Source organism: Thalassophryne amazonica, chromosome 9 (genome assembly GCF_902500255.1).
Source record: "Thalassophryne amazonica chromosome 9, fThaAma1.1, whole genome shotgun sequence".
Lineage (NCBI taxonomy): Eukaryota > Metazoa > Chordata > Actinopteri > Batrachoidiformes > Batrachoididae > Thalassophryne > Thalassophryne amazonica.
In genome coordinates, this window is record NC_047111.1 from 16,817,507 (window position 1) to 16,830,294 (window position 12,788).

At 44.0% G+C, this 12,788-nt stretch overlaps 1 protein-coding gene across 1 annotated transcript; it reads left to right on the forward strand.

Annotated features, from left to right (window-relative positions):
- The first annotated feature begins 1,354 nt into the window (after nucleotides 1-1,354).
- LOC117516817 (aquaporin-11-like) lies at nucleotides 1,355-7,990 on the forward strand. Its single transcript, XM_034177678.1, has 3 exons — nucleotides 1,355-2,045; nucleotides 4,948-5,064; nucleotides 5,765-7,990. Exons 1-3 carry the CDS (start codon nucleotides 1,433-1,435, stop codon nucleotides 5,869-5,871), a joined length of 837 nt encoding a protein of 278 aa, XP_034033569.1. The 5' UTR covers nucleotides 1,355-1,432; the 3' UTR covers nucleotides 5,872-7,990.
- The last annotated feature ends 4,798 nt before the right edge of the window (nucleotides 7,991-12,788 follow it).

Below are 12,788 nucleotides of genomic sequence, written 5' to 3' on the forward strand. Positions count from 1 at the left end.
AACTTTGTATTGCATGTTGTTGATTGGCAGTACTTTCAGCCAATGAGAGAACAGATAGTATGGAAGCACTTACTGCAACCACCACACTACAGAACCATTTTGAGTCCTGGATGGCAACCACCCAGACAGACAAATGACTCATCCCCATTTGTCTGCCACTGCCAGGTGAAACACAGGTGTGGCCTCAGCATTATGAAAAGAGATTAAAATACAGTAACTTGACTGGCTACTGCTCTCTTGTACTCTGACTGGCTGTTGCTAATTTGTTAACGACATCACACATTGCTCTGATTGGAAATAAACTGCAGCTGGTCACTGCCTCTGTCTCTTGTAGCTAATGTGACCAAGGGGTGATGGGGTCCCAGCCATGCTTGACAGCATTTTCAATGCCATCAGAGCACCCTTTGCTGGACAAACTATGTAATGACCATTTCCAACAGTCAATGTTTTTCAGCTTTAGTTATTAGGGAAAATAAGTTTTCATACCAGCAAACGTAATACTGATTCCTGTATGTTTGTGAAAGGCTCATGTCAGACGAAAAATTAATGGCCAACTGATTTATCAGTATGACTTTTTTTTTTTAAACAAATTATCATAGCCAGTTTGCTTTTGAGAAGTCAGGAGATGAAAACATGCTCCGTGATCTTTCCTCCACAAAACCAACATGGAGCTACGTCTCTGTCCACGTCCTCCACTGACCTTCAGGAAACGTGGACAAATGTGGACAGGGTCAAAAACCATCACGTTGGGGCAGGTGTGCATATGGGAGAGGTTTATACGCTCTTACAGTTTCTCTCACACACACTGCTGGTCTGTTTACCTGCAAAACACAAACATGGAAGTGCAGTAATTTCGTCACAAGTTGAATCTCAGCACGAGTCACTCCCAGTGACACAGAACGAGATCAAGTCAGCAAGAAAGAAGCCCGGAAATAAACCTGTTCACCAAGAACACCAAATTAAATTAGCACAATAACAAATTAAAAAGTTGCCTCCTTGGATCAGTTCTACTTTGCTCACCAACTATAACTGCAGAGATTATATTGTTTCTGACCGTCTCAGCTTTTTCTGTCCATGTAAAAACTGAACATTCACTCATGATCATTAAGTCTGCTCAGTATAAAACGAGTCCTTTGAGGCTTACTGAATGTTTTTGTTGTTTTGTTTGTCTATGAAGGAGCATAATTAATAAATATAGAATGCAAGATCACATTCTAGATACATGCTTCCTCGTTTCTAATGCTAATTTATTTTTAGTTTAAATTTCCGTCACAAGCAGCACGTTACTCGGCTTTTATTTTGAAGGCTAAGGGGGGATGCTGCATCCGTGTTAGAACAGCTACTTTGACGCAGCCGCGGCGAAGTGGAAAAACTGGACTTTACGCGAGGCGGGAAAAAAGTTTTGGAGGTGAAAGTTTCTCAGCTGAGCAGGATGGTCCTCGGTACCGGAGACTGGAGCGATCTGTGTGTGTCCGCGGCTGTGCTGGTGTCCGCGGTGCTGCTGAGCGAGGTGATCCGCCGCGCGGCAGCGCGCCTGCCGCGCGGCGCGCACCAGACGTACCTGCTGGAAGCCGCGTCCACCTTCCAGCTCTGCTGTTGCTCGCACGAGCTCAAATTACTGGGGGACCACGGTGGACTGGACCCGCTGCTCGGCCCGGTTCTGACTTACAGCATCTCGGTGACTCACCTGCTGACGTTCGCCGGGGCGTCCTGTAACCCGTGCGCCGCCCTGGAGAGCGTTTTCCGCGGGAGCGGCAGCCTCGCGGCGGCCGGCGGAGCCATCGCGTGCCAGTTCGGAGCCGCCGTGGGCGCGCAGCTCTTCGCCACGTGCGTGTGGTCTCTGGGTCTGTCGGACCTGCACCGCGGGCACCGGAGGTTCGGGTTCTGGTGTTTCGACCCGCTGGGCGGAACTCTGCTGGAGGCTACAGCCGCGGAGCTCGCGTGCGCGTTCACCTTTCAAGCGGCGTTGATGCACGTGCACAGTCTGAACCCCAAAGTCCGGGTTCACGCGCTCGCGGTTCTCATCACGATCCTGGTTTACTCAGGTCTGTTTACAGCTCCTCTCTCTTTTTGTACAATTTTACCAATTTGTTATGGTCACTTTGTGACGTAAGAGCGGACTGCCAGATCGAGATTGGGGTCTTCACCTTTAATCTCCTGCTCTGTGTTTCTGAAAGACTTTTTTTTCACCTTCAGGATGAAAGGTTTAAAACTTTTTTACTTTGACATCAGATTCATTGTGTCTGTAATTAAACTAAGACCTCAGTTTATTCGAGTATTTATGTAAAATGTGTAACAGACAAACTGACGCAAGTGGTGCCAAAGTATTATATATTGGCTGAGAGATGGTGGCTGCCAGAAAACGTGTCCCCTGTGCAACTGTACTAAATAAAGACAAAACCTCCTCAAATTGACTGTAGTAATTGGGTATGAGCTAATGAAGTTGAAATAAGTGATGGCTGGGTGTAATTTTAATTTAACAGGTTAGTCCCATAGAGATCAAGATCTCTTTTGGAAGGGAGACCTGAACATGTACAAAGTTTCCAATTCACCTAACTTGCATGTCTTTAAATCAATCAATCAATTTTTTATATAGCGCCAAATCACAACAAACAGTTGCCCCAAGGTGCTTTATATTGTAAGGCAAGGCCATACAATAATTATGTAAAATGTAAATGTGGGAGGAAATCAGAGCACTTGGAGGAAAACCACACAAACATGGGGAGAACATGCAGACTCCACACAGAAAGGCCACAGGTGGGAATCGATCCAATGACCTTCTTGCTCTGAGGCAACATGTGCTAACCACAAAGCTACTGTGCTTATTAATCTATAAGATACAGACAGATATCAGGCGAGGTGGCCAAGTGTTTAGTGCACTTGGTTTCAGTAACAAAGGTTCCTGATTCGAACCCCACCCCTGCCACATTTGACTGTGTAATGTGACGTTGCAGCAGGAAGGGCATCTGGTGTACAGCTTGTGCCAAATCAACATACAGACCCTCCTTGCATCTGCTGTGGTGACCCTGAGTGAAATCAAGGGAGCAGCCAAAGGGACTTAATATATTTGTAAATTTTAGCAAAACAAAAGGTGTAATATCAGCAGGGCCACGCCAATTCAACACAAAAGACCATCGAAATTACAGATTAATATTTTTTAATTACAGGTTTAAACTGTAAAATTTACATCAATAAAACCATTTACATATTCATTGTAATTTTGACAGAATTCCCCTGGATACCACAGCTGACAGAATTTTTCTGTAAAAACAACTGCATTTTTTTTTTTTACAGTGTAAAAGCTTTTATTTATTGTAAACCAAAATAACCATCACCCACATCACATTTGTCTGCTTATCTTTTATTTAAAACAGAAAAAGTCACAGACAAGTACAAGAGTGTACAGTTTATAACGGTTCATATTTTAATCTCGAATGAACGAACTGAGTTAAAGAGTGAAAATCATTGGTTTATCTTGATGGTGGTGCAGGCAAATGTCTTAGAGCGTGTTTTTTTTTTTTTTTACATATATAAACATCTTACAGCGTTTTTCTTTTTTAATAAACGACCTACAGCATGTTTGTTTTTATAAATTTTTTATGGTGTGTTTGTTTTTATAAACGTCTTACAGCATTTTCTTTTTTATATAAACGATTTACAGCGTTTTTTTAAATAAACATCTTACAGGGTGTTTGTTTTTATAAACATCTTACAGCATGTTGTTGGACACTTTCTGTGTCTGTGCGTGTAATCGATGTGAAGAAACGCATGCATTAAATGTTGTCAAAAGATTACGAAACTTATTTTTTAATGTCATTATTGAACAACCAACATGCTGTTATTTTTGTCTGCGAGCAGGAGGAGATCAATTGTTAGAGCTCCAGAACATCTGTGCGCGCTGCACTGAGTGAGTGCGCGCTCCTGCACCAGGGGATACAAATTCTGACGGGGAACTACTTTGGCACAACACCGCCTCAACGGGGCAGCATGGTCTCATTTGAACTTCTGTGTGATATCGCAGGATTTGGTGACTTCTGGGGACAGCCTGCCAGTGCGCAACACAAACACAGCACCACTTCACACGGAAAGACAGTGTACTGTTTTGTTTTCGGCTGCAATCACTGAAGCAGTCGGGAAAAGTGCAGTTTTTTTCCCGGTTCCCAGTGGAGAAGGAAAGACTAGGCAAATGGTTGTGCCGGTACATTTTAGTGTCAACAATGATACTGGGGATGTCCCCGGAAGTACAATTTTTGTATCATATGCTCTTTCATTTAACCCCTTTATCACCCACCGTCAAACGAGACTACAAGCCAAAGACAAAATGGCTATTTTTGGCATAAAAATGGTTGCCACTTCCAAACGGACCAATCTAAGTAAATAATTTTGAGAAAGGAATAATGACCAATATTATGTCCTTGTTAAATTAAGTTATTGGACAGTAAATACCCAAATCGGCTGTTTTCGGCATAATAATGGCTGCCATTTCCAAATAAACAAACCTACAAATATGATTTTTAGACGGGAACAAAGTCAATGACCCATATTAGGCCCTTGCCAAATTAGAAAAAAAAAAAAAAGCTATCACACAGTTTTTGAGATATCACAATAAATGGACAATGACGGACGCTGCGCCACGACCAGTACACCCAAGAAAAAAAAAAATCAAGTCTATGATGACGTCTTCAGTGTCTCACTTTGTTCATCCAAAGACGAAAAGTCAGACTTCTTGGTTTTTGGTTCTACTTAAGGGGACTAAACCACACTTAGAATTCAGCCTCAGTGCACCATGACCTACACAGAAATATGGTGGCCATCCAGGGTGGCAGCAGCAATGCAGAATTACATAGGGGTCAAAATTTTAAAATGCTCCAGTCATATTAAAAATGATACCACTCAGTTTTGGGTCGAATCCCGATGCCGTCTGAGACATGGTCTCTCTCTGTGCAGGTGGAGGGATTTCAGGAGCCATCTTTAATCCTGTTCTGGCATTCTCTGTCCAGTTCCCCTGCAGTGGCCACACCTACCTCGAGTACTGCTTCGTCTACTGGCTGGGACCAGTTTTAGGTACAGAACGCCAGTTTTAGGTACTGGGACTGGTTTTAGACAGAGGTGCCAGTTTTAAGTAAGGGGACCAGTTTTATGTAGGGGTGCCAGTTTTATATATAGAAACCGGTTTTAGGCAGGGGTGGTACTTTTAGGTGCGGGACCAATTTTAGGCAGGGGTGGCACTTTTATATACAGAAACCAGTTGTAAGCAGGGGTGCCAGTTTGAGATAAGGGGACCGGTTTTAGGAAGGGGTGCCAGTTTGAGATAAGGGGACCGGTTTTAGGCAGGGGTGCCAATTTTAGGTACGGGGACCGGTTTTAGGCAGGGGTGCCAATTTTAGGTACGGGGATTTTTCTGCTCATGATATAATGGATCAGTGGGGATCTTAATAATAAAAAAAATTTAAAAACTAACGAAAGGGACCACATGGAGCCACGGAGGTCAGGGTTAGTGTTACTTAACCTGGTAAACTCTCAGAACAGAAGCTCTGTTTAGACGGAACAACGGTCAGAACCAATCTGAGTCTCACTGCAGGTTCATTAGTTATTATGTTAACTTGAGTGAGTCTGTCGGTCTGTTGACCAGATTAACCAAAAACTAAAGAACCAGGTTGTTTTTTGACTCCAGCCGAATTATTCAGTTCATTTACTGTGCGACATGTTCTAAGACCTAAAATGGCGTGTGCGGCCTCCAGACTAACTTCCTGTGTGTGTGCAGGTGTGACAAGCTGCATCCTGCTGTTCGAGAAGATCATCCCCTTCCTGTCTGGAAAAAGTACCGTCAGACCAGATGTCCCCCTGGTCCAGAAACAGAAGGTCCAGTAGCGGAGATGCGGAGGCGGTCTGAGCTGCTGACTTTTTAAGTGGCGTTATTTTTACGTCGCAACGTGAATTTCTCAGTGAAACGACGTAAGAACCACAGACAGGTTTCGAGCCTAAATGGAGAAGAAGCTGCTTTGATAACGAGGACCATAAAATTATTTCTCAGTGTTCAAAAGCCAGAGTTGACATCAGAACAGAACCTCTTACTGTGAACGTAATAATCACTTTATGCATTAACAGTTAATAAAACATGAAGACTCAAATGTCAGTTATTTGTCTCTAAAACTCCTTTTTTTTTTTATAGATGCGTTAATGATTACCGTCGACTTTAATCCACGAAAGCTTTAATGAGAAAGTTACTGTGAAGTTTAACAGCTTCATGAGTTCCTTCAAGTCTGACAGTTCGAGATCCAGATTGGACCTGAATATGCTAAAGGACCTGAGATCAGGTCTCCATCCATCCACAAACCCGCCAGTGAACAGGTGACATAAGTACTGGTACCGCCACCAACACCATGTGACCTAATTACAGGAAGTAACCACAAAAAGATGAACATCATCATCAACATTCATGTGACAACACATGAATCCAACATGGCAGCCAATCCCACTTTTCTGTTTGTGAGGTCTGAATGTGAAATCTGAAATCTAAGGTTTTATGCTTTTAAGCCATTTTATCTCTCTCTTTTTTTTTTTTTTTTAAAGAAATTCAAGTTTACATAAATTTGGGACATTTACTTGCAAATTTGAGGGACATTTTGCTCTGGATTTGTTTGAGGCCTTGCCCAGCTCTTTGAATGGATGAGGCCTGGAATCAACCTGCATTGCATGGCCTAGCGCTAGCAGCTTACCTCCACCTGTTCTGCAGCAGCTAGCTAGCTGTCTTGCAACAGCTAGCCTTCACCTTTTCTGCTACAGCTAACAGCTAGCCTCTGCTTGTCCTGCAACAGCTAGTAGTTGGCATCCACCTGCTCTGCAATAGCTAGCTGCTACCCTTCTCTTGCTCTGTAGCAGCTAGCCTCCACCTGTCCTGCTACAGCTAATAGCTAGCCTCCACCTGTCCTGAAACAGCTAGCAGCTAGCCTCCACCTTTCCTGCTACAGCTAACAGCTGGCCTCCACCTGTCTTGCAGCAGCTAGCATCTAGTTCTCATCTGTTTTGCAGCAGCTAGCTTCCACCTGGCCTGTAGCAGCTGATTTCTACCTGTCCTGCAACAGCTGGCCTCTACCTGTTCTGCAGCAGCGAGCAGGTAGTTTTAATCTGTCCTGCAGCAGCATGCCTCCACCTGCCTTTCTGCAGCTGGCCTTCACTTGTTCTGCAGCAGCTAACAGCTATATTTTACCTGCCCGGCAGCAGCTAGCAGCTAGCCTCCACCTGTTCTGCAACCATAGCTTCTCATCATGACAAGTATCGTGCTTGCCCTTCTAACTCTGACTCTTTTTTTCTTTGTTTACCATCAGTGAAGTTGGAGTAGTTGGGAATAGTTGGGATTCCTTTGAACATAAGGATGACTGCATTATTCTAAAACATTATTTATTACCCGAAAAAGGGACGGGTTGGGATACCATCCTTTTTATGTTTTGTCCTGTCCAGAGCACATATTGTACTGTTGATGGCACTTTGCCTCAAGTTGTTTTATTTAGTGTGTATGACTGGTTGCTATCGCTTTATTCTTATCTTCCCAGTTCTAGTAGCCCCAAGGCATACCCCAGACATAGTTCCATTAAATTAACATCTACACACCCAGGAAGGAAGAAATGTTTTATTTTGCTTTTGCTTTTACTGTCTGGTAATATTGAACTCAACCTTGGCCCTGGTATCAACAGTCTGAGTACTCCATCTGATTTTAAATCCAGATCAGGATTTGGTGTTGTGCACCTAAATGTTAGAAATCTTTTGCCAAAACTTGACTTAAGATCTGGATTAAATCTACTAATACTGACATTTTTGTCCTATCTGAAACTTGGTTAAAAAAATCCATTGCAGATAAAGAAATTGCTATTAAAGGGTATAATGTTTATCGTTGTGACCGTCCCAGAATTGAGTGATTCCATATTTTTTTCCCTCTGCTTGGTCTAAAAAAGTACCCGTTACTGACTGCCACAATTATTTTTCCTGATTTCTTATAGTGTTTCTTAAAGCCAGAAAGTTGACATTTGAAATGACTTTAGTTTTGTGTCATGTCTGTGATCTGCTTTTTTTAATACAAAATTAAACAACTGAATGAACATCCTCCGAGGCCGGTGATTCCATAATTTTTACCAGGGGTTGTAGTCCCTCCAGCGTGTCCTGGGTCTTCCCTGGGGCCTCCTCCCAATGGGACGTACCCGGAACACCTCTCCAGCGAGGCGTCCAGGGGGCATCCGGAAAAGATGCCCGAGCCACCTCAACTGACTCCTTTCGACGTGGAGGAGCAGCGGCTCGACTCCGAGTTCCTCCCGAGTGACCGAGCTCCTCACCCTCTCTCTAAGGGAGCGCCCAGCCACCCTGCGGAGGAAACTCATCTCGGCCGCTTGTACTCACGATCTCGTTCTTTCGGTCATGAGCCAAATCTCATGACCATAGGTGAGGATCGGAACGTAGATCGATCGGTAAATCGAGAGCTTTGCCCCCCTACTCAGCTCTCTCTTCACCACGACGGTCCGATACAGCGACCGCATCACTGTAGATGCTGCACCGATCCGTCTATCGATCTCACGCTCCATCCGTCCCTCACTCGTGAACAAGACTTGTTTACGAGTATTTTTAACTAACTCTCCTCATAAATACTCAGACATTGGTATTTTTGCAAATGATTTGTGCGATCATTGTGTCATAGCCACTATTAGACGAGCAAAGCTCCCAAAAACAAGGCCAAGTATTATTATGAAATGCAATTTTAAACATTTTTGTGAACAGGGTTTTAACCATGAATTATTGTTGGAGTTATTCTGTAGATACACTTTTATTTTATCATGCATGTTTTGTGTTCTCTGCTCTGGTAGAATGTAGTTCTCTCTGCTCTGATAAAGTGTATTGTACTGATGTGATGGGTGAAGGTTACTTACGATATGTGACATGACGTGTTTCTGCAAGTTGTGGTATCTCTGTGTGCACGCTAAGCTCTTTTTAGGACATGTGAAGATGACTCATGCAGGACGCAGCCGAAGCTGAGCAGTAAGATAAAGAATAGAGAATTGAATGTTCCAACCACAGTGTGATTGTGATACATCAGTCCTTTTGTCAGAAGAAGTGTGATTAATCGTTAGATGTCAAACACATCTTAACCGAGCCCAAGATTAAAAAGGTTCTGAACATCCTGAATGTATTGTGCAATCAGCAGTTCTGCGGCAACAGCTCATGCGCTATCACTCTTCCCCTCAGGAGCTGTACCGCCCATGTATGTAGGGAAGTCCTAAATAAAAAGAGCGGGAGCGCAGGCCAGACTTTAGTGTAGCTTTGGTGTACAGCCTGACTGCACTCCTCGCGAGCTTAAATTGAATTCTATCTCACTTGTTTTATTGCCTGGTTGTCTCTTCCTCTTATCAAAGGTACAGTATTCTAAACCCGACAAAGACTGGGGGCTCGTCCGGGATTCCAACAGACCTGACGGATCCAGCGAGCGTGATCGACACCAGAGAAATCCTTGGCCAAGGTAACTCAGACCCTTTGACGGGACTGGCTCAATCCGTTGGCTGGGATCTGAAAGGTTGACGGGATCACCGAGAGGGAAAGAGACCGACGGAGTGTGAGTATAGAATTTGATTCTGATAAAATTGTTGTTGTGAATGGTGGCAGTAGGCTGCATAAAATAGAAATGTTGAAATAGTGAAATAGTGACAGAAAGTCACGGTTAAACAGGGAAATAAGTGCACAGTGAAAAGGCAGTTAAACCTCGCAGGGATGGTGGAGTCCCCTAATGCAGGACATTAGTTAAATTCCACAGGAGGGCGAGCTCCCCTTACCTAAGAATACGCGTACGGTTATTAAAAGTGTTTCTATGTATTTGTGTAAATAAAATAACTGTGTGTGAGTGTAATAAAAGTGACTGAGTGAGTGTGGAGAAGAAGCAAAGGCAAAGCCTTCCCGTGCCCTCCGGGGTGGCGAAAGGGAACGCACTTCTCAGAATAGTTGATTACTACCCTGTGATTGTAACACCACCAGTGGATTAGGACCCTGTAGGGGCAAAACCATCACTGGTCTAAAACGTTCTGAAAACACAAAATGGGAAAATCTAACAGTAAAAATGAGAGACCTAAGTCCCGGGACGATCTAAAAACAAAAGATTGGATATACATGAATAAAATTGATCCAAATTCAACAAAACACTTAGATAAGTGGATAAAAGATCATGGATTTGATGGACGCCTGCAGAAAGAGTCATTAACTAAACTAAAGAACAGTACTGAGAAAAAGTGTGGAACAAGTGAGAAAAAGAAAGAAAAAGAAGGTCAAGGTGAAATTGTAGCATGGGAAAGAGAAGTTGAGAAACGAAAGAAGGGCGTTAGAGAAGCAAAGGAAAGACAGAAAGAAACAGTAAATGATAAGAAGGAGCAGGGGAACGTGATGTTTCACAGACAAGAAGATAATGAGACAGGGCCTGCGGCTCCAAAAGTAGAAATGGTAGTAAAATTGGATACTACAAAACACAGTCAGCCAGAAGCTGAAATAAAGGAGAATAAACTCTATCCAGATTTACCGCAGGGACAACCCCCATCATATGTAGACCCTACACAACACGTCATGAGAACACGATCCAAAACACTAAAAGATGAAGAAAATCAACCTGGACCATCAGCCCCACCGGCTGATCAGGAACCAGGTGGATCAGGAGTCTATCCAATGATTCATGTGGCAAATCCACATACGTCAGGACCAAGAACTATTCTTGTGTACCGAACTTGGACACAAGCAGACGTTAAGGCAGCTGTGGAAGGTGTAACTCCCCCACGAGAAGATGTAGCCCAGTACATTATTGACATAACCGCTTTGGTTAAATCCTACAATCTTAGAGGGGATGAAGTTCAACAAGTCATAATGGCAACTGTGACAAAGGATTGGGCTGATGTAAAAGGAGATTGGGATCCTGCAGAGGCAGACCACACTCCATTAGCCCATGATAGTCAGGAATTGGAAGATCGATTGGCCGCACTACTGCTAAGAATTAAGCAGAAATACCAGCAGAAGTCAAATTACACAGAAATAAATCGCACAAAACAGAAAGATGATGAACCATTGGAAGACTATCGACATCGAATGGAAAAAGTTTTTAAAGTGCACAGTGGTCTTCTACCACTGAAAAATGATAGCGTGTATGAACAACAATTGAAAAATGCACTCCATGCCAACTCCAGATCAGATATCCGAGCATGGGTAGACAAACACATGATAACGCTCCCAACAGCTGGGTTACAAGAGTATGTAGACCACGCCATACACGCAGAAAGAAATCTGAAAACAAAAAAGGCAGCCCCAAAAAGGAAACAGGTGACTACCTTCTATTCTGATGAGTCTGAATGGCAGGAAGGCCAAGTCTTTTTTCAAGGCAGAAAATTCGGACCACCTCGTGGGCGGGGCCGTTTTAGAGGCCCACCCCGAGGACGTTTTCAATCAAACCCACAGAGGCAATGGAAGCAGGACAGGCAAGGAAATTGGCAGGGCCAAGGCCAGTCAGCTCCCCCAAAGCCCTGGGCTGGAAGGTCAAATGAGTGTTGGGTTTGCGGCAAATTAGGACATTTCGCCAAGGACTGCCCACAAAGAACACAGAATCCGCAATGACTAACCGCCCGACAAGCAACATCAACGGGACCTTTAGTCCCTGAGGCAGATCTAAACCTTCAAGATCTGCTGATGAGTGATGTAGCTAAACCGGAAGTGACTTTAATGATGAATGGGAAGCATGTTGTTTTCCTATGCGATTCGGGCGCATGTAAAACAACATGTTGCTCATGGCCGGTAGGGTTACAGCCCAGTGATGAAACATTTTGGGTAAGAGCAGCCAATGGGAAGACATGTGCTGTCCCTGTGTCCCAACCCGTGTGGATTCGGGACCCAGAAGGGAAGTCATGTTGCATCTCTGTATTGATGATGCCCCAATGTCCGGTTAATCTTCTCGGACGAGATGGTCTAACTGCATTGGGACTGTCTCTAGTGTCGGACAATGGACTGTTGCGAGTAAAACGACAACATCAGCTGCAGGTCTTTACTTTAGGCTCAAATTACGCCCTAAACTGCTACTATTATTATTATTTTCTGAAACTACAAGATGCTAGCCCCACCTCTTTTGGTGCATCTGTTCTGTCGTTTGCTAAAACATTGTTGTCTCATCCTGAATAAACACATGAACCGGAAGATCTCCATGTCACATTGTGGTTCAAGGGTACTCCAGGACCGGACGGTAACTATGAGAGCCTCTTGGAGGAAGTAACCCCAACATCTGCAGTAGCAGACTGTATTTACCATGATGGGAAAAATAGAGCTGCAATTGCGGTCTCTCATGTTCCTCCAGAAATTCAGAGATTACATAGGACTGGGACTCCCTTCCATGTGTCCCTCTTCAAACCATATCTCGTGACTTGGCAAAGCCTAGGGTTTATGGTCAAAGAGGGCATAAATGCAACCGATTGGGTTGAATCCCATCCAGGGAGTGGAGAATTTTTCAGTCCTTCCACCGGTCTATTCCGTGTACTCCTCCATAGAACGGATTTGGAAGCAGGGAAGTAGTGTTGACCATTGCGATAATCCTCAACAGACAGCATGATCATATTTATTGAATCCAGAGGATGAGCAGAGGTTGGTGGAAGTTCCACCTACCCTCTGGTCCCAAGGACCCTCTGATGTAGGGCTAGTAAAAGGAGCCCTACCAGTGCAAATTAGACCAAAAACGGAATATCACCCATGTGTCCGGCAGTACCCTTTGAGACCCGATGCGACGGAAGGGA

Excerpts from the sequence above, each read along its gene's own strand:
- LOC117516817 (XM_034177678.1), top strand. The coding sequence starts at position 1,433 with ATGGTCCTCGGTACCGGAGACTGGAGCGATCTGTGTGTGTCCGCGGCT. Across the intron at positions 2,046-4,947 it reads CACGATCCTGGTTTACTCAG|GTGGAGGGATTTCAGGAGCC; the intron begins GTCTGTTTACAG and ends CTCTCTGTGCAG. Across the intron at positions 5,065-5,764 it reads CTGGCTGGGACCAGTTTTAG|GTGTGACAAGCTGCATCCTG; the intron begins GTACAGAACGCC and ends GTGTGTGTGCAG.